This window comes from Dermacentor andersoni, chromosome 11, assembly GCF_023375885.2.
Source record: "Dermacentor andersoni chromosome 11, qqDerAnde1_hic_scaffold, whole genome shotgun sequence".
Classification (NCBI taxonomy): Eukaryota; Metazoa; Arthropoda; class Arachnida; order Ixodida; family Ixodidae; genus Dermacentor; species Dermacentor andersoni.
In genome coordinates this window covers 73,283,342-73,305,462 of record NC_092824.1, presented here as the reverse complement: position 1 = coordinate 73,305,462, position 22,121 = coordinate 73,283,342, and the positions used below count along the sequence as shown (strand labels likewise).

The window sequence follows — 22,121 nt, the reverse complement described above, 5'->3', positions numbered from 1 at the left end:
TACTTAAACGAGGACTCAGCGCCCTCGCCCTTTATTTCATTTTGCAATTATACCGTGATTTCGGCAAGTGAAATTGAAGATCAGAATTGCCGTTTAGTATTTTTGCACCGAAAAGCAAAAGCCCAGACATGGTGTGATGGTTTTCGAAGCTTTCTTTTTTTTTTGTTTTTGTTTGGGCCGTTGTGTCTCGGCGAAAGTCCTTGAAGCTTTCCGTGTCCAGTGTTCGGCTGTTCCAGAGCACGATGTTGTCCATTTTTATGATTTTGATCTGCCCCGAGAGCTGACGCCGTCTCAATGCTTGAGGTCACGGCAAGGTGGGTCGGGAACTTGAAGGCGGCACTGCCAAACGATTTTCGTTGCTGCGAATTTTCCAAGTTACAGAGAATCTTGTCGCATTAAATTTGCTTTTTTTTTTTTTTTTGGTCGAACAGGGCAACGGTAATATACACCTCAAGCAGTTCTTCTTTATTTAGTGTCCGTTCAATGTAACCCTTTTTGCTCACTCATGCACAATAACAATTTATTGTTTCTTTTGCGTTTCTTTCTGAAAAGTGGCAAGAATGTTTCGCCTACTGGGAGGCATACTGGAACGTGAGTGGATTATTTATTTGTTCTTCGGAAAGAGTCGTCGCGCGTGCAGAATTTACTCTATGAAATGTGTAAGCCATTTTTATGCTTACCCAATGAGACAAGCGTCCGTCCGTGCGTCATCTAAGACGATCGCCTTCAACATACAGCCCACAGCAGCGAGCGACTTTACCTTCGTGCTGCCAGTCGCTTCAACGCGAACGAAGCGGCGCGACCACAGCGTTCGTGGAGCTCTCAGAACACGCCGTACTCTGCGCTTTTCGCAGATCGCTTTCAATATACGGGCCCACGCGTATCTCTTTAACGCTAAGTAAGCGACCACAACACAGCGCGTCAAGCTAGCAGCAGTCGGCGCACTCTGTCGGCATCGCGGATCGCTTTCAAGACGCGGTCCGCGCGGTCGTGCCATGTGCAGCCGTCGGCGCACTGCGTTTGGTCACGGATGGTTAAGGCGCTAACGAGCGATAACGGGTTATAACGATCAGAACGTCATTAGCGCACCTGGCGCCACCGTCCGCACCAGTTCGTGTCACCGCAGTGCTGTTGTTCGTAGTGGCCAAATCAAGTTTCATAACATTGATAATGACACCGGCCAGCGTGGAGATGAGCAAGTGGCACAATGCTTGCGCAAACTTGGACACCTCCCAGATGAGGTTCTGCATAAATTTTTTTTTCATGTTTCCAGGTCACATGCAAGCAGTGTAGCCTCTGCGTGCTCTGCGCCTTTTTCTGTATAGCTTAAAATTCAGTTTACCCCGTAGTGAAGTTGAGCGAAAGGATTAGACCTTTTGGATACTGTGTAACGCCTCGAATGAAGATGTTTGTTTTGAAATACCGTGAATTCGTGGTGTACTGCGCTAGGTATTGAACATTTACGTGGTAAATTTCAGACGATATTTCAGACGATGCTGCTCAAAGATAAATTATTCAAAATTCGCACAAGGACATTCCCCGACTGCTTTCGATAACCAGTTCGACCTTGTGCCACCCTTGAAGTTTAATGATCTATATAAGAAAGTCTGTCTTATGGAATTGAACGATAAATGTTTTGTAAAGGAGGCCAAAGCGGCTGGTCACTTTGAGAGTCTCTTCAACAGGCTTGCTTTTTCCGAGAGTAGCGTTAGCACAGAAATTCCTTTATTGCCAAAGCAATATACATCATATTCAAGCGCTCTCGGCGTAGTGGATGACATCGGAGCACAGCTGGCAAAAACGAGGAAAGCCTTAGAGGTGATAAGGGGTATTATAGGTGAAGGCGTGACAGAAAGTAGGTCAAGCTGTAAAGATGTGCGCTCAGGCTACTACGACTGAGCCACGTGCCAGTGCGGCATGATCCTGATTGCTCGCTTGTTTCTGCAAATCGCGTTTCTGTATGTAGCGCGCTTGCAAAAAAAAAAAAAAAAAACAGTCATGGAAATAAGCAGGCCGCTAATACTGCTGCAGGCCAACGGCTTGGGTGGGCGGAGGCAATTCGGAAAGGTCGTGCCCGAGAACCACATGGAGCACATTATTTCGCTTAGTAGTCGCTCGGTTCTCGAATAGGTGCCGTGAGAAACAGCCAACGGCGAAAGAAGGAAAAGATCGTCTTAATGCAACGTCATAATGATCGTCCTAATCGTCACGGGTTGAGAGAGACAGAGCGTTGTTAACGTGAGACTTAGGACATAGAGAACGACATCCCACAACAGGGGACACTCGGCGAAAACTGGCAACAGGAAACACGTCACGCCTAGTGTTAATCCTATCCGTTAATTCACAGGAGCACGGGAAAAGAGAATGTGAAATGAACTTGGAGACAACGTTTTATTTATTTTTTATTCTGGCCCGCCAAAACTAAAACGCTTTGCGTGTAAATGAACTTATACTTCGCGACCTGCTTCTCTTGCGTTACCTAGCAGCAAGCTAACGGCCCGCCAAGCGCGACAGATGCATGTGTCATGCGCTAGATAGACCACCGAAGCCCGCGATGCCGGGTGCGCATATTAAGTTAGCCTGTGCGGCGACCCGTTTCTTTTGAATGTAGCGTATTCCTTAGGATCTTGGCGTATTCTTGCGTTCCTTCTGCTCTTCGACATGGCATCACGGAATATTGGGCTACGGCAAGGCGAGAAATTTTGTTTGTCTGCGACGTATATCAAGAAATTTTGGCTTTTACGGCACGGAACCGACATTTGTGACGTAGTTAGTGAAAAACAGCTCGATGGTTCTGGCGTAGTTAATGTGCGTTAATAGATGGTTTTAGTACTGCGTATGTAGGTTACGCAACGACGTTTCGTACGTAAGATCGCTACGTTCTGCAAAGTGCTCATGTGCAGAACGCAACCCGGACGCTACGTGATGCGTACGCGCCCGTAGCGTACGCACGCATCCGATTCTTGCGTGCGCACGCAGGGGGCCTCGCGTGCTGCTCTCGTGGTTCTCGTTTGTTCGGGAGAGCGCGACACAAAAGAGTTTCCCAAAATGTGACGCACTGAGCGAAAAGCAGCTCGGCCGTGTGCCGCAGTTTCGCGTGTGCTGAATCTTACTGGGAGATGTTCGGGACGGATTTTCTGACCCCCAAAATTATTTTAATTCATTTCGTTACTTTTTGAAATACTTTTGTGTCATACTCGCCGCGCCTTTGGTTGTACGCAGTCAGAAAAAAAAAAGGAAGCTGGCCGTGGTAACAGTTTGGCGTGTACTGAATCTCAGTGAGACAAGTTTGTGACGCTTTCTATGGCCCCAAAACATATACCTTCTTTCGGTACTCACGCTTGCCGAAGACGCGACGAGCAATTGCCAAGAGTGATAACACTGGAGTGTGTTGCTTGCGCCGGCAGAACGCGCAAAAGATAACGCCGAGGAGCTCAAAAACCAAGAACACGAAAATTCTGTATTCTGAACGACAGAAAACAGGCATTGCACGAACTCATTTCTCTTGGGTGCGAATAGAATGCATTCTGCGAGCATCTAACATGGTACGGCCGAAAGCCTGTGTTGTGGCCATCTCTCTGTGTGTAGCCTAATATCGCGTCGGCAGATGGCCAAGTTGCTTTGTAAACGCCCACTCGCCCGTGCACTTGTGCACTCAAGGTGCAGGAAATAATGCCGGGGAGTGGGAGAATACTTGGAAATTGGATGTTTTCTTTATAATTTATAGCACGGCTTGGAATTTGTCAGGTATTTCTGACGCCATGTATGTCAAGGCGAATTGCCTTTGTTTGTAATGTTGCCCATTCACCACTCTAAATACCAAAATGACGCATGCTTGTAATTTACCTCCTTCAGCTGATGCCCTCCGTTGGAGCTCCGTACGGGAATTACTGCTGCTTATGTGGTGACACAACGTCGAATAAACCCACAAAAAGTGCGAAACGACCGTTTATACAGAGCGAAATATACATGTCCTCATTTAGAAGGCGTTTCGCATCTACTTTATAATATTGCACTTGGCGCACATCAGATGGAGGCTTGTAAAGATGGTTTGCAACAATTTTAATTAAAGAAACAATTCCGCACTAAGACTGGGCACGATTGATCAGCAGAAGCAAAAAAAAAAAGTGCTGAGTAGCGCAGCCGGCGTAGCGCGTGCCAGCTACCGTTCAAAACGCGTGCACCCAGAACCGAAACCGCAAGGAGTTAATCCCACCCGCTTACTGCGCTACAGTCAATTCCTCCGCTTGGCTTAGTAGGAGTGTCCGCTGTTGTTGAATGTCTTTCTTTATGCTTCGGAGCTGAATAGCATAGGTTCACTGCGCTACGGGCCGCGAAAAGATGGCAGCATGAAGAACAAGCAATCAGCCGTCGCAGCTTCCCTCTACAGCAAATCAATTCAACCGTCCGTTAGTTGAAAAAGACTTCGGCCACAAATGAAATGTTTTACAGCCTGTATTCTCGCACACACAATAGAAAGGTACTCTAAAACAGTGCCAGGAAAAAAACATACTTTCAATGAAATCGTAGTAACGCTTTCAAACCAAATGCCATCCTAAGTGTTCGCAGAAAACAAGGGTTTATTCAATGACACTGTCTGCTGAAACATACTTGCTTCAAAGAATCCCCACCAAAAATGTCGCTCTCTACACCTTTCAAAGCAAAACTAGGGGAGACCGTCGTCTGTTCTTTATTTGAGTGGCACGTTTATTGCCAATTTTTCGTAATATTGACAATACCATATATAGGCTGGAGCCCTCTATGGGAGAGTAGGACGAATATTTTATAGTGAAAAGTGAAAGCCTAGATTGACAGTGAGCGGTAGGTAAGGATATGCCAAGATAAAAAAAATCATTATTTCCGAGCTGCTGTTATTATTTTCTTTTTTTATATATTCGTCTGCACGATCGCTGTGCATTCAGTGTGAGAAAAAAGGAAGCGCACATCTCTGGACCGAATAAAGTCACTCACTCACGCACATCTGTGCACGCAAAATTTGTTTCTAGAGTATGACTGAATCCAATGGTCTCAATAAGATGTTTAATTAGGAGACCTCCATAGCCTTCAGAAATTACACCACACTGAGCCAGGGCCCGTAGTCTGTAGCGGTTCACTTTGGAGCCGGTTCGCTATGTCTGTTACGTCAGGACGACGCCACTCGGAGAAAGAGTGGAACGGGACGGAGCGAGGGAGACCAATCTGCGGGCGGCGATCTGCTGCAAGGTCACGTCATTATTTTTGCATGTACTTTGTGATACAGTGATTGAAAAATGTTGCTAGTTTGATAAAAGAAATATTAGTTTCTTATTGAACACTTGAATATTTCTAGTAATAAGTGTGAGCTTGCGACGCAGAGAGCAATAATGTTTAAATATTATTAGTTTTCTTTTTTAGTTGATAGGTGGTGTGACATACGATAAATTATCAAGGAGGTTATCTGGGTAAAAGCTGCGGCTCTAACAGGATTTAGTTTCACCGGGGCTGAGCTTCTAAGGGCGGACGATTGCGACAAGAGTTCCGTCCACACATCCCACAACTTCCAGAATCTTGCAGCGGTCAAGGAAGCGTTCCTTGACTGCGGCTTTCTCCTGCACCGTAGAGGGAAACCTACCCCACACTGTTTATTTTCCCTCAACCGTATTGGTCCTGGCGACTGTGGTAATGATGCGACTGACTGACGGTTGCGATGACGCTATCGTTCCTTCATTCTAGAGGCACTGCTGAAAACAACCCGGAGCAAAAAAAAAATATAAAAGAAAGTAAACTAGGCGCTCAGAGCCCTTTCGTTGCAATGTCGACTCCACTTAATCGTGTGGTCTGAGATATTCTAGCTCATCGCAAATCCATCGCACTGTGTTTTCGGAGAGCTTAAAATGTCTGCGGAACCTTTCTTCGCTCATGTCGAGCGCGTCGCACCGATGCCTCTCGTCACGCTCACCAGCAACACACCAAAAGAAGGCCATTGGCGTCTCTACCTTGTCTCGCCAGCCAGCGCGAGGTTAGCAGACGGCCACGGTTGTCTTAGCAACCGTCTCCTTCATGCTCGCGGCCTCAGCGACCATCGGGGGAACCACTTATCCACGGTTCCGCTCTTAGCAGACGACGGGTTCGCTTTCCAGATGATTGAAAACCTGTGGGACAACAAAATTTGTAGTAACACCCAACAGGGATGACGACAACGAAGTGCCAGCCAATCCCGTTCGGGAGAGTGAACCAGTTCCAAAGGGAACCGTTACAGAATACAGTCCCAGATAATCTTTTAACACCGACTATTGTATGAGCTAGTGATTCTTACATTGGCTACAGCCTTTATACACAGTCCAACAGAAGTTCATATGCTTTCCCCTTGGCATGTCATATTACGTTAAGAAAAAGCCGGCAGTGTGCTTTTCCTACGAGCTTCAAGAAGCGTCGTTGCGTGAAATAGTCTATGCGTAGTCAGCTACTCGACATTGTTTTTGTTTAAACGAAGTGGTGTAAATATACCACTAGGTTTGTTTCAAGTGACTATTTGTAGTATGGCTCCTAATAGCTGCGTCTTTATTTTTTTCTTGGATACTACTAGTGTTTACTCAATTTTTATGATCCCTTTAAGCACAGTAGATTATTTAATGGAGTTGCCAAATTGAGTGCTCATGCTGTTTTACTTTTTACGAAGGGTGCACTAAATTCCGAAACTATGAAGAAACCTTTGCACAGACACAGTTAGGAACAGTGACTCGGCAAAACTAGAGGAAGAATATAAACTCCCCCAATGATTACAATACTCCCCAATGCGAAATTTTAGCGCAGCTGTATATGTGTTTTCATCTCGGGATATATTGACTGGCGCGGAAAGTCTGTCTCCGGAGTCACATTGCAAACGGAGTGAAGTGTGGGCGGAGCGCCTAGTTAATCGTGACGCGAGGGCGCGATTCACAGTAGCCACCGCAAACAGACCTCCGCTCACTCAGCGCTTTGCTTCTATACAGGCGAAGCGCACTACTCTGGCACCGTAAATTCTGTCGTGCGCGGTGCTACGCTTCTCACGATTTCGCGCTACCCTCCTCCACCGCGTCTGCCTCATGGTTCCGGTGCACCTTCCTCCTGCGCTTTCCTTTTCGCGCTCTCTTCACTGTCCCCGTATTTCATTTCCACCTGTGTTCCGCGTTCAATGTCATCTTTCGCCGTGCTCGTTCGATCGGCTACGAGGTATGCATCCGAAGCTCGCCGCAGGAATGGGTGCAGAGAGCTCCGCTCTGAAATATGGTATTGCCTCGTGCACTAGCTTAGAAGATGTAACGGTAATACCACTGTGACGCAATTGATTAGCAGAATTATGGCGCTAAAAAACCACTAGGGACTACAAATGCGACGTTGACAGGCGCTGTTACGTTTCAGACAAAGGTCAATGTTCCTTCTGTCGTCCCTCGTCTTTTGCTGCACCGCAATCATGCAGTAACTAGCCTAGCAACCTCCTTCATTGACGCAGTCACCCTGCCACACCCAACTAGCCCTATCCACTGTAGGTTTACCACAGAACTTCAAATGCAGAGACGCGATTGTTATGGGTCAAGAGAACTCCGTGTACGCTGGAGGTTTAATACATAACTTCCATTGCAGAAAAGTCAATATTATAGGACAAAACGACTTCGCGTCCACTGGAGCAGGACCTTGAACGAAGACCTTGCTGACAACACTGGCCTCCAGACAGCTTTCAAAGTGAGTTTCAAAAATGCCTCGCAGGAATAAACCAGCCATATATATTCGACTTGTGAGAAGTGTAACGCTCTGTAAGTTATAACTAACGTTCGTACGCTTATAAAACATAACATCAAACTATTACACGTTCTCATTTTGTACAGAAGTGCTTTTGATGTACAGTATTGTTCTATTCACAAGACAGTTTTTATGCAGTATAGAATTTTGGAAACCTGCTTCATATGGCTTTAATAATGGGACAGTAGCTCTGAATAAGACTGTTTCCTCCTCACCAGATATTTGTGAAGAAACGACAAATAAGTACTCAGTTTATTATAATAAAGTAGTACATTATAACTGTGAATACATTGCAAGTATAGGTTGTACTAAAGAAATCGACTCACCATCTGAGCCCTGGATAAGTGAATATCCAGCTAAGCTGCTGAAAACCACAGCAACTGGTGGGGGGGCATGCAATTCCATAAGACTAATCGCAGCGATTGTAGTTTACAGTAACGGTACTAATAGGAGCAATGGTAAGTTTGCCAACACGCCACCACACATTGCGGTGCTACAACAGCACTTAAATCAGTTTCTAGGCTGGTTCTTTTATATTCAAAAGGTTATGGACGTCACTTCCCACGTCGTCGGCGCAGCAGCTTGGACAACAGTAATATTCGCCGGAAAAGTAACTCGGGTGGCGCTACGTACTTCGCACTGTTATCAGGAGCATCTTATCATCAATTATGTGGTTCGGATGATTATATTGTGCTTGTTCGTTATTGACACGTATGCTGGTCTGTATGTTGTCTGTGAGATTACAAATGTTGTATGCACTGTTCACTCTGCTGACTGCTTGAAGCCTCTGAACTACTGGGGTACTATCCTTTGCTCCTGGCCCTGTACTGCCGCCTAGATTCGCCCCACATTTTTGCTTCCGGACGGGGCCCCGAAAATGCCGACCAACAAGAGGCTAACAGCTTCGCTGTGAAATGACCAAGCAATGTTAAAAAAATAAAATTTAGCATTTCAGTTCATGAGCTGAGAGCAGTTCGATTTGTTAACTCTCCCAAATGGCTCTAAGATCTTTAAGCTTCGTGTTTTGTCATTACTGACATTACAACGGTGCCTTCCTGCTAGCCATTCGCTTCACGTTGTGCAAGAAGCAAAAAAAAAAAAGTTAACTGCGTTTCATTATATGCCGTTTGCTTTTAGAATAAGGTCAAGCGCGTGGCTACAGCAGCACATGAATAAGTCCAGACTGGCATCGTTGCTTTTTGGAGCGTCAATTCTTTTTCCCTAAGCCATATCAAAATAATTATTCTGGACGTAAAATTACCATTAAACAACCATGTTACGCTAAGCTACATGTTGCACTTTTTGACCACTGAGGGAGGGAAGTCGTGCGGTTTGCGCATGGGAAGTGAGAGGCTCACAACGTCAAAATGCGAATGGAATTGCACTTGCACTTCGAGGATACTTAATGGCGACCTTTATATTTTAGGCCTACTAAATGAGAATTCAGAAATGTATTTTGAAAAACTGAAACTCACAATGTACAAGATGATACCTACATAAGTTAACTACATATGTACAAAACAGAGCTCTTCATTATTGCTCAATTGCGGTTATCGATAATTGCGCACAGTTGCCTATTCTGACCTCGACACTTCTTGTTTTCGATTTTTAAAAAAATTATCTGACAAAAAACCACGTGACTGTTCATGCCACCTGTCTTTGAAATGCTGGCGCTAATCAACGTCAATCCCTTTACCCACATTCGCCTCAGCTTGACGTTTTTCTTTACGAAGAGTCATTATGGTAGACTCTGTAAAAGTGTGCAAACAAGCCGAAACAAAGCACGAAACCATAAGTGCGGTTGCACAAGACTTTCAAGTAATCAGCACAGCTGCACAAGGGAGCTAACCCTTAATGCTGGCACAGTGAACTACGGAAATGGCCGTACATTACGACTATACTTTTATAAAGATCCTGACACATTTTATGCAATCTTTTAAAAACTGTTGCCACCAGCTACCACTGAGTTAAAGATGGTTTATTATTTAAGCTGGATAAAGTGAGCTAAAGTCGAAGCATACTACCGCTAAATTACTTAGCGTTGGACTTCAAAGGCACGATTTTGGTTAAAGGCTTAATTGCACCCTTCTCGTTTTTATTTCCAGGCATATATCAAAGTACTTGAAGAAGAATGTGGAGGGCAAGACACTCGTCTAACAGGTCTAGAAGAATTCAGCGGAACGCAGCTGTTCTTCATTTCACGTGCTAGGGTAGGTTGTTTGCCTTTGGAGAAACAAATTATATTTTGCATGAGCAAAAACTCCTAAATTACTCTTGTAATGCCCGCTATTGCTTTTGCGTTATTTCCACAGACTATGTGCAAAATAGCAGACAAGTATTCGCTCATCGAAGAGATAAGGAAGGTAAAATTCAGCTCTCCGCAAAACAGGTAAGATGAGAATTTATCTAGTCAGAAAAGGTTTACGCGTGGTTCACAGCTGTTATTGCCTATTTTTTCACAGTATTTGCAATGAAAGGAAAATGAGAGCGAAGTCATGACCTTTCTCGAGACACCGTGCATTGTGCAAATTATTAACAGCAGCACCTCATCAGATGAAATTATTGCAGCGTATGTGACCTAAAATTTTAGCGTTTCCTTTCATTAATGTACGATGCACAGAAGAAAGAGTCTGGAAATTGTCAGAAAATGTGTTTCTTCAACACTTTGGGCGCCGCAAAGGACCACACTGAATAGAAAAAGCGTTTAACAATCTATCCTATTCATTCTCTGCTGACTGTAACAGCTAAGTTGCTTTATTTTGCCATTATTTAGAAATAAGCGTTGCAGCAAAGAAACTAGTCGACCTACCTCCCCGAAGTGCCCTTGCTTTCTAAACATACATAGTTTTCCCATTTTCTGTTGTTTGGTTTGACTTCCGCATAGTAAGTAAGTTACGAAACGTTTTTGAACATTTTGACCACATACATCGATCAGTTTTTTTTTCAAGGAAATTCTGGCCAATATAATTGTTTTGGCTGCAGTTGTCTTCAGATACTTCCAGTCACTATGTCATTGCCATACAGTTGGCAGCAACGTATGTTTGCCATTTAGCTAGATTTCGCCACCGCCATTTGCGAGGCGTGTCGTTGAAGCACAGCAGGTTGTAGACGGGTTATCGGTGTTACATAAACTGTATAGTTTCTCCGTGAACAAATGGTGACCCATTAGTGTTTTTACGCGCAGTATAACAAGACTCAGGACGATGGTGCGCTGTGCCCGTCAAGTAGAACCTACAGCTATCAGGCCGAAAATTATGAGATTATCTGATAATCTCCCCCGTGAGCGTTTCTCAATAGTATCCCCTGTTTAGTTGCTAGTCGACGGTATTAAGATAAGAGATGTCATAGTTGCTGAGGAGCTACCCAAACACCCGGGTGCAACTTATTCGACGCCACCAATCAAGTATTACTGTTAATTGTTCACCTCAGCAGTATTCATGGACCTCCTTTCATAACTACAGAAAACGAGGACTTCATTTTGACACTCTAAATGACGAAATTAGTGCAATTGTCGTTGTTTTTGTTACATATTGCAAAGACGAATTTTCGCCGCATGATATGCGTGTGAAATGTTTGGATTTTATACGAAGGTGCTGCGATGTAATAGGCTAAATTCCTCGCAGCAAATTGCCTTATGTGGCGAATTCATCGCGTTCCCAGTTGCCCCGTAACCTTATGATAGCTTTAGAGGCCAAGTGATATGAACAATTTGAAACACACTCAGAGTGGCTATGTGGTCACAGAAACAAAACTGACGGATATGTGCCACTATAACGCGACCAATTATTCGCAGAACGAAATGTGTGTCCGCAGGTTAGTATGAGCAATAGACCTTCATTTGTCTACAAGAAAACCTCATAATTTTTCACTGCTGAATCCCAGGTGACGAAATTGTTGCTTCATAGTCTTCGCGGGCTGGCAGTGTAAAAATTATTAAATTAGGCAGCTTTCAGAGATTGCTTTTACTTTTCGTGAAAGCTTCCAAGTAACATACACAATAAGAAATCGTTCTCTTGGTACAGAAAAAAAGAATTGTATATATTTTTTTTTAAAGCGATATTACATTAAGATGAAGTCTGAACGCTTACAATTTACTTGCTATAAATATGCTGACTATCATCAGTATAGCTAAGCCAATTAACTAAGGAAACATTGCAGCCGAGGTAGTCTCTCCTCGCGTTATCTTTTTAGCGACACACCAGTAACCCTAAAATTACAGTTCTACATGATTATATCAGCAAAGTTCTATTCGGAAAACATTCAATAAGGCACTAATGACCTGTACAGCAGTGTGATTACACTTTCATTAAATTGTTTTGTACAGGAAGTGATATCGTGTGTAAAAATGCCGATCCCTTGTCTTTCCTTACAAAGTCATGACACGTATCTGCTATTTATTTTTAGGGTGAGCGTGCCCTTGAAAAATCTGGAGAAATTTGGTAAGGCGTTCAACTGTTCACTTGGCTCCACAATGCACCCGTACAAAAATGAAACCTGCTCTTTATGGTGAAGGGGAATTGGACAACAACAGCACGAATAAACCCGGGTGTTAAGAGCGCAAAACGTTGACGGGACACAAGACAAGAAGACACCACAAGCGCTAATGAATACACCGTTTTGTAAAGTTAAATAAATAAACACTATGAATGGGCAATGCTTATAGCCTAATGAGTTTTTGCGCCTTCTTGGCACCTTGCCACCAATTAACTAGAATCACAAATATTGCAACAACTTTAAGGACAGCATGCCTTCGTACGACGCTGCTTCAAGCAAGTAGGTGCTTTCCTGCTTACTTCAATTACTCATATATGCAGCTTAGTGATAGGACATGTGGCGTTGTAGGCTAATTTTTCGGCAGAATAAGTCGAACACCTAATTCGTTGCCATATACTTTTATCTACTGCAAGATTGATAAGTCGTCAGGGAGGTATTAGCTAATTACTGTACTATATGTAGGTATTTCACCTGGCGTATGGACCACCTATGACATTACCTTTTATGTAAAGATGTCTAGCCCGTAGTATGATCTTGAATTGTGATAAAACGTGTGTGTGTTTGTGTGTGTGTGTGTGTGTGCGTGCGTGCGTGCGTGTGTGTGTGTGTGTGTGTGTGTGTGTGTGTGTGTGTGTGTGTGTTTGTGTGTGTGTCTGTACGATAGAAAGAATCTCTGCACAAAAAATAACATGCAGCGTCTAATTTTCGTAGGCCTGTTTGCACTGACACTATAAGGAACATGACGAGGCAAAGCTGCTCGGATAATTCGCACTGACCAATCCTAAAGGACCCCGCACCAAGTTTGGTCATTTCGAACAGACAGGTGCAACGCATCATGCACGTCTGCAAAGTATTACACCGATGTACACTGCCCAACGAAAAGAGCTGAAATTTCTATCCAAACACCGTACGCCTTCCCTCTTGAAGGAAGTTCGATCGCAGCCAGCCAGAACCAAGGTCACACGCACAAAAACGTCTGCTTAAAATGCACGGCTAGCAATGTCACTCACTATGACACGTGACTTGACTAAATCGTTGAAGGGGTAATTAGTTCATTCGTTATTGTTACATTGTTATTCATCTGATTCGTTGCTTCCCACGCCACTTAAAGTTTACAGAATTACTAAACTCTATAAACCGAATCCCTGTGAGTCTTCCCTTCATTCCACGCCGTAGTAAAAAGTTACGAACTTCCGTTACGTCTGCTCATTCCCGCATCGTACCATCCGCCGCGCAGAAAACGAAACGATCAGCCATTTTCTACCTGGTTCCAGCGCACAATCCACACTCTTAAGCAAAATTACACCCTTGGAGTCGTATCTTGCACTGTAAACAGAAATGAGCCGAAAAGGGCATCTTAGGGTATGTCACCTCCCTTAGGCTACGTGCCTGAAAACCATGCTCCCTTACATTGTGTAGAAACGTTCAGCGTCGTCCATTTCGCTCCTTCGCAAAAAGGGGATGAAAGAAGGACGAACAACCTCAATTCTACACCCTCTTTAAGAAGAAGTTTAAAAAATGGAGGACTCCCTTTAGCGTAAACAGAGTTGTATTTCTTATGTTATGCGTTATTTTATTTTATTTTACACATCTGTGAGCAGGAAACGAGAAAGGAAAGATATATTGTCCTTGTTCTTTTTTCTTTTTTTTATTTCTGCAAATTATACATTTCCAGAGTGGAAGCCAACTTGTTTAGGGCAATATAATTGACCATCGGTTTATCTCGTCGACCACAATGTCCTGTCGCGTGTATTAATTTTAACTGAGCACTGGCACGCAGTCAAAGCTGCTAGGCTCAAACGGATACCTTTTCATGCGTCCGAGTAATCTAGTGACCCCCCCCCCCCACCCCGGTCTACTGTAACGCATGGAACACTGAGGACCATGGGGGTAAAAATGTGGAGGACGCAAACAGATTCTGAAAAGAAGCTAAGTTGTGCGCAACGTGCCAACTCACTAAATATGATACGCTTAAGGCAATGAGACAAGAGGATGGCAGTATTTTTATTCAAGATAGGCTCGTATTGAACATTCTCAATGAAATTAAGAAGAAAAAGCGAATTAGCTGGTACATTTTAAACAGCCGTTTGCCGCTAAAGACATGCGCACAAAATAGAACGCCCCCGCACCGGCCCCGCCGGGATCAACGTGTCTTAGTTTTTAATGCGAGTGCGTCACTTGGCTTATAGTGCGACTGCGCGCCGTCATCAGAAAGCTGTGGGCGAAAACAACGCACGGACCACGTCATTGTCTACTTAATAGGAAAGTGGCCACGGTGAGGATTCGGAACTCTGCCCTACCACCTCCGCTACGTAGCCGAGCGCGTTATAACCACTGCGCCACCATTGCGACACGCGACAGCGAATATCTCCGAGAATTGTGTGGAACGTGACGCCTTGCGCAACGGTCACACCCTTCCATCAGCAAGACAATTCTTAAGCGACCTGACTTCCGTCATTTTTTTCTCCTTTGAGATGTCACTGTTCTCTCGCTTACACAGGATGTTTTGTGTAACTTAAACCAAGTATTTTAAAAGAGTGTTTACCTGCAACCGAATGAAATCGACGACATATGGTTTGTCGTCATGCGGCGGTCTTTAGGATATATTTTTATATTGCGGGTAATTCGTTTTTTAACTAAGATCAATTGTGCAATTTCTGAAGTATTCACTTCAGGGCCAAGTGTGTTTCATTACGTTACAGAAGGCATTCGGAAAGGACCGATCCAATTTCTTGTGGCAACGTACGCGCTGCCTGGCGATTTCTTCCGCCGTTTAATGAAAACCCGCGAAATATGAAAGAAAACCATGTGACGGCGCTCAAGCCCTACCTTATTGCAGCGGTCTCGACCGCTCTTCGTGGGAATTAACTTTGAGCGCGGGCCGTGGCGAAGTGAGCGGCCGCGGCTCTAGCAATCGGCTTCACAGTGAGTCAGCATCTTTGATGGTGGCACACGGAGAGGAAGCTCCATCGTCCCTGATAAGCGATAGGCTCGACGCAAGGTTGAGCGCGCTTCAAATCGATAGCGCACGAGCGCATTCACGGAATGCGTATGAATCGAAGAGAAGCAGCCATTAAAGTTTTAGATAAGATTTGTCATAATACCATACGCCTAGTATTCGGCGTTGAGGTGCAGATGGTGTTCTGACGCAATCGTCAGCTTGCGGCGCGCGCTTTCTAGCAAGAATAATTTTTTGCGATGCAGTGCTCTCAAATCTTCTGCGGCATCGTTTGTCAACGACGACAAAAGTTCATAGACAGCGTTATCGGTTCCCTTGAAGTGTGATGCTGCTTCAGCCGACAGCCTGGGACTCCGTTTCCTAGAGACGTTGGGCACGTCTATTTCGCGCCCGAAGGGGTGGCCGCCGTGACGCAGCAGGAGCCACGGTGGCTTACTGCTTCCAATTGTCACTCTGCAACCGTAGTATGCGCGCTTCTGCGATACACGCCAGTCTTCTGACAGGGCAACTTTCCAGCGCTCGCAGAGCTATAGCAATAATTCTTTGCCTGTCTTAAAACGAAGCCTTTTGGGTGAAGCCTTGGACAACCACTCCCTTCTAGTGGAAAATAAACCCGTCTGGTAAGCTCGTCTGCTAAATCGCAACTTGTGGGCACCGTATTGCTCAACCGTGCCCTTTGGTGAACACTGACGGGGTCTGCGAGCTCCGTTTGTATCCCCGGAATGGAGCCATAGATGCCGCTATGCGGCAGCTTTGCTGTTTGTCCCGCTCGGTCCCAACATAAAACTGGCATGCTTGTTATTGCGCATGTGCTTATCACGTCTGTTCGTGTGTAAATCTCGTGTAATGCAATGTTGCCACTCGCACGCGTGGTTCCCGGCATCTGCTTACGGTGCGGCTGTCTGCAGCTCCGGATTGTGTCCTTGCATTGTTCTACCACCACCTTCCCGCTGGTATAGTGCCATGCATAACTTTGAGTGAAGTAACTCTGCGAGTTGGGTGAGTACAACAGCTTGCTAACCTTCACCGCCAATCTAATGAACGGGGTTTCAAACGTACAAATCATATTGACAAGCGAAAACGACGTTCTTCATACACGATGCAGGGGCTCACTAGCTATGACTCTGTGCTGCTGCACACAAGGTCGTCGGTTCGATTACCGATAGCGGCGACTGAATTTGTGTACAGGCGGAATGCACAAAATATTTATCTACTTATGTTTATAGGTTAAAGAGTCGAAGTTTGCTAAGGTAACACAGTCTGTGAAATTTCATCCGGATCCCTGCGCCAGTGTGTCGGTCCCACCCCAGCGTTACTTTGGGACTTGTGCCGCGATTTTACCAATGTTTTGTCGCAAGATTTAGATATATTTTTAGCGTATTTAGCGACAAATAGTTCTACTTAGTGACCGGTGGCATTCTTTAGTGACCAATCAATCGGTGACATTTCAGCGACTGCGAAGTAAAGAAGCTGCAGTGAAGCTGGCCTTCTAAACCGGTTTTTACGGCTTTAAACGGTTTGATATAGCGGGTTAATACGGTTTTCTATTACAGGTTAGAATTTCAATATGTCTCGAGTGCATCGCACTGTACAGAAACGTTCTTGAGGTTCAATGAACGTGAAGAGCGGCAGACCTTTAATCGCAGAGGTTAACCAAATGAGGGTAGCAATATTTCATATAGCTTATCAGAACGTAAGGCATCTCTCGTTTCTTGCAACAACTCGGCGCCAGGTGATGATGTGATTATGTATAACATCATAACATACCTACAACCTGAAGCAATGAAAACCCTCCTGTCTGTTTTCAAAACCATATAGTCATCCCGATACTGAAAGGGACACTAAAGCGAAACAATAAATCAGTTTAGACTACTGAAGCATTGTTTGAGAACCCTGCAGGCAGTCATTTAAAAAAAATTGTTTGGTTATTAGATGAGAAAATGAAGGTTCAAGTATCAGTATTTTAATTTCGCGCCGAAACCCCAGCGCCGGTACGTCAGCGTGACGTCAGCGATTCCAAAGTATGTTTTCGCATTTGGGCCGCGTTAGCTGAATAAACGTTCCCGAAACTTGCCATGTTTAATATTTGGTTCCTTTAGAACACAATGTAGTCAGTCTGTACCGCTATATATAATTAGAAGGCCCTAGAAGATGCTATCAAAATCCAAGATGTCACAGCCCCCAGGTGCGGGAACTTAAGTAGGCGTCGCCACCTGTATTTCGTTCTTGCGCTATTTCTGGCTTACCAAACGTCTTATCGTTGCAAGAGTGGTGTTTTTGATGTTGTAAAACAGTAATTTACTGATGCAGAACTAATCATTTTTCACTTTCTGTCCCTTTAAACTAGGCAAAGAGCCTTCCTTAGCCAGCAGCGACCGGCAAATAGCACTAACAAGCTGTCTGTGCAAACTCTCAAAAATGATAAACCAGCACTTAATCAGTATCTTTGAAAAAAGCAAAATACTGCGCACCTTCCAGTGTGCCTTTCGACAAGGTAGGTCGATAACAGATCACCTTGCTCGCATCGAGGCAAAGTTCAGGGATGCGTTTATGCGTAAGCAGTTTTTGCTTTCTGTATTTCTTGATTTAGAGAAACATATGACATGACATGGCGCTTCGGTATCCCTCGAGATCTTTGCGCGATGGAAATCCGTCGAAAATTGTTAAAACAGTCGAAAGCTACTTGTCTAATCCCACGTTTCATTTAAGAATGGGCAATGCTTTATCTAGAACATTCGCCCAGGAGACCGCCGTGCCTCAAAGGGGTGTGCATAGTTGCGTATATTTTGTTGTAAAGATGAACTCCCTATATAAAGTCATTCAACGCACCAAGTTTTATTCTGTGTTTGTCGATGATGTGCAAATATGTTTCCAGTTATATAAAATTACTATTTGCGAACGCCAGGTGCATCTTGCATTAAACACATTGTCTAAATGGGCGGGTGTAAATGGATAGAAAATAAAAGACCAGATAAGTGCGTGTATGCTCTTTTCAAACAAAATAGGCATGGAACCAGTGCCAACTTTCACCATCAATCGAGGGGAACTATCTGTGAGCAGTAAACATAAATTCCTTGGAATAATTATAGACTCGAAGCTTACCCTAATCCTCCAACCTAAAAAATAAGGCAAAATGTCTGAAGATGATGAACCATTTAAATATTATATCGCGCACAACAAGGGGTAGGGATCAAAAAAGTTTCCCGAACTTATACAGGAGCCTTGTTCGCTCTCGCCTTGACGAAGAAGTTATAATCTATCACTCCGCAACGCCAAGCGCTCTAAAAATCCTACACCACGTGCACCATCTATATATCCGTCTTGCGACCGGTTCAGGATAAACCTTGTAAAAAGCCTCTATGTAGAATCGAACGAGTTGTCACTCCGTCTACGGAGGTCCAGTCCCAGCTTCACAATGTATCTGAAAGTAAACTCGAATCCTTAACATCGTTGTTACACCACTGTAAACAACAAGCAAGACCAAGGCGACCCTTTCGCGAACAATCTCGGAACTGTGCTTCTTCCTCCTTTTGTGTAACCAATACCAGATGAAGTTTGAAAAATTGCAGTAGATGCGCAAAAAAGCACTTCATTCTAGTGTTTGTGCTGATTGTCGGCTAAGCCAACGGAAGAATAAATTCCTGAGCTTTGGAGACGAAATCAAGAAATTTGCTAGCGTCACTTGTGACCTATCACAATAGCATTCCGTAGATATCTGCGTTACCCGAATATAAATGAGTTCGGCGACCTTTGACTTATTTTAAATGTTCTCCACACAGCTCTACGTCTTTGCAAACGTATTCCCGTTAGCCTATGGGCACGGCAGACTCAAAGGCCAACACGCAGGTGGAGCTCCTGCACGGGAAAAGGAGAGGAGGCGAAATACACGTACTCAGTTCACAGAGGCTTCACACATGTGGTGATTAAATTCGCTCGATTTATTTTTTATATTAAACACTTTCAAAATAACAGAGAAAGGGTAGCTTGGCTTAACCGTATGTTGCAATAACGTGGTATAGAAATACCGCGTATGTAGTTCATGGATGCCTTATTTGTTCTAGGGCGCAATTTTACATGATTGATGGTTCAGAAACGACTTTGTTTCAACACCGCAGTAGGCGTCGAGGGGAACCTCCAAGTACAAAATAATGGCAATTTCAAATAGTATTGGCAAAAATCGCGTGGATGTTAGCGTTTGTCTAAACTTAGAGTACCATGTTTTGGTGGTCTTTTCTTGAGTAATTTGCCGAGTTAAATCAATTAACTTCTTAAATATAGCTTGAAACGTTCAGACCTCAAGAGGAAGGTTGTGGAGCTTCACAAGTATTCCCCATCCCAGGTACTTCCAACGAGATAGACATTACGTCGCCGTTTTTATTTGGGCAAAACGAAAGCTCGCGAAGTTTCGGAAATACCACATGACAGCGCGCTCTGCGCCCGAATGCGCCGCGATTACAGCACTCTAATGAGTGATTTGTAAAAACGAGAAAAAGCTTCAACCTTTGCTCGGCTCTCACATTACCGGCAGCGGCAGGCGATGGCACTCCGAAAAAGCGCTTCGTCAGCAGCCGCTCGCGCCTGTCACCGAAGAACACGCCGGTATCAACATCATCATCATCATCATCATCACCACCCTGGTTACGCCCACTGCAGGGCAAAGGTCTTTCCCATACTTCGCCAACTACCCCGGTCATGTACTAATTGTGGCCATGTCGTCCCTGCAAACTTCTTAATCTCATCCACCCACCTAATTTTCTGCCGCCCCCTGCTACGCTTCCCTTTCTTTGTAATCCAGTCCGTAGCCCTTAATGACCATCGGTTATCTTCCCTCCTCATTACATGTCCTGCCCATTTCTTTTTCTTGATTTCAATTCAGATGTCATTAACTCGCGTTTGTTCACTCACCCAATCTGATCTTTTCTTATCGTAACACGCTGTCATCAGCCGTTTAATCCGATATGACGAGACGAGCAATTTTTTTCCAGCATTCAAGTCGATGCGGAATAGAAAAATTACACACAAAACATGCATCATGCATCTAGAACATGTGCGAGAGAGATCATCATTGATTTTTCTTCCAAGCTGTGCCAGCGGCTAGATGCATGTGAGCTCGACTGTCTATTACGGTCGTGCCACGCAACCAGTTCGAAGAATTTGTTTGCAGAGCCTACAGCACGCCGTTCTCAAGCGAGCCGAAGGCAAATATGGTGTCACCCTTGGGAGCGGCACGGGGCGACAAGAGGAAAGCTGCCAAAATATACCGAAATTCGCAATGTGGGGGAAGACCAAGCGCCAACGCAATTGTGAGGATTGCCTTGACGCTGAAAGAAACAGGAAGCTTCAAGAAGACGCGCCACAGAAAGGGGACCATCAGTGAAGAGGCTGAAGGAGACATTTTGGCTTTCATGACTGCAAACCCTCATTCCAACGTGCGTGATGTGAGTGGTGAGGTCGGCATTTCAAAGTCTTCAGTGTCAAGAGTTTTTTAGGAAGGCTGAAATGCATTCGTATCACCTCCAAATGCATCAAAAGCTGCAATAAAGAGACTTTTGCGGGGGCTTGATTTCTCACATTGGATCCTTGCGAACAGCGACGAAATACCAGATTTTGTTGACAAAGTGTTCTGCACAGATGACGCTACCTTCTCCAGAGATTCTCAAGTCAACATCCATAATGAGCATTACTGGAGCTTTACGAACCCGCATTGGGTTGCGCAGACCAGACACCAGTACCAATGGTCATTCAGTGTGTGGTGCGGTATCTGTAATGGAAGAATAATTGGCCCCATATTTTTTACCTCATGCTCACTGCTCCGTGGTACGTGAACGACATGTTGGAAGGCCCAGTCGAAAATTTTCGCTGTGATGGTCCTCTTGAGTTTTTAAAGCGAAATTGGTATCAACACCACGGTGCACCAGCTCACAGCAGCAGCTTTGCCCGAGCCTGGCTTGACGAAGCGTTGAAGTGCCAGTGAGTCGGGCGGCATGGACCAGTGACATGGCCTGCAAGGTCACCGGACTTGACACCTATTGACTTCTTCTTGTGGAGACATGTGAAAGACCGAATTTATCGCAAAACCTACAACTACACTAGAAGCGCTAAAGGCAGGGATTGCTGAGGCCTGTAACGATATACCATTTTGCGTCATCAAAAAAGCTACATCGGATGGGCTAAAAAGGTGCCAATACTGCATTATCGCAGAGGGCGACTTGTTTGAACAAATTCTTTAGACAGATTATGACAGCGAATAAATCTCTACAACCGTTATCCATAAAATGACCCATCTATATGAAACTCTTGCACGACGTGGAAAAGGCACGTAAGTAATATGAAATTGCAAGTTCTCTGCCGACAAGGATTGGACAGGAAGCTAAAAAGCAACGTTCCTTGTCAGTTTACAATTGTTCCTTTTGTGACAAGCAGCGTAATTCACAGAACGTTATCAAGTTTCTTATAATGCTTGTTTGCTTTTTGGGGTCTTGTTCCCAAATTTGAACTCCTGAGCTTGTCATTTTCCGTCTGCACGCATTCTGCTAGCGTGAGTCCAATTATCGCCGCAGAAACGGAACCCGCGCTGTATTTCAACTACCGCCCGATCCGACTGGCGTTTATATCGGAACCAAGCACAACGCGAAGCTCTGTCGTGGACAGCACGACAGAGCTTCGCGACAGAGCTTCGACAGCACGACAACTCGAAGCGAGCGATGTTTTTTTACAAATCATGGTGGAGTGTGGTGTAATCGTGGCTCATTCGGGCGCACAGAGCGGGCTGTCACGTGGTAGTTTCTAAACTGCGCGGGCTTTCGGTCTTCTCGAATACAAACGGCCACGCTTTGTCTATTTTGTTGGAAGTGCCTGGGTTGGGTAATATTTGTGGAGCTGCACAACTTTCCTATTGACGCCTGAACGT

The 22,121-nt window shown here is 44.7% G+C and overlaps 1 protein-coding gene across 1 annotated transcript in view; it reads left to right on the top strand.

Annotated features, from left to right (window-relative positions):
• Nucleotides 1–22,121, top strand: part of LOC140213997 (phosphate-regulating neutral endopeptidase PHEX-like) — a 136,809-nt gene that overhangs the window by 8,065 nt on the left and 106,623 nt on the right. Inside the window, exons 5-6 of the mRNA XM_072285213.1 lie at nucleotides 553–591; nucleotides 7,603–7,701. Coding sequence (XP_072141314.1) covers nucleotides 553–591; nucleotides 7,603–7,701 — 138 coding nt within the window. The remainder of the gene's footprint in view (nucleotides 1–552; nucleotides 592–7,602; nucleotides 7,702–22,121) is intronic.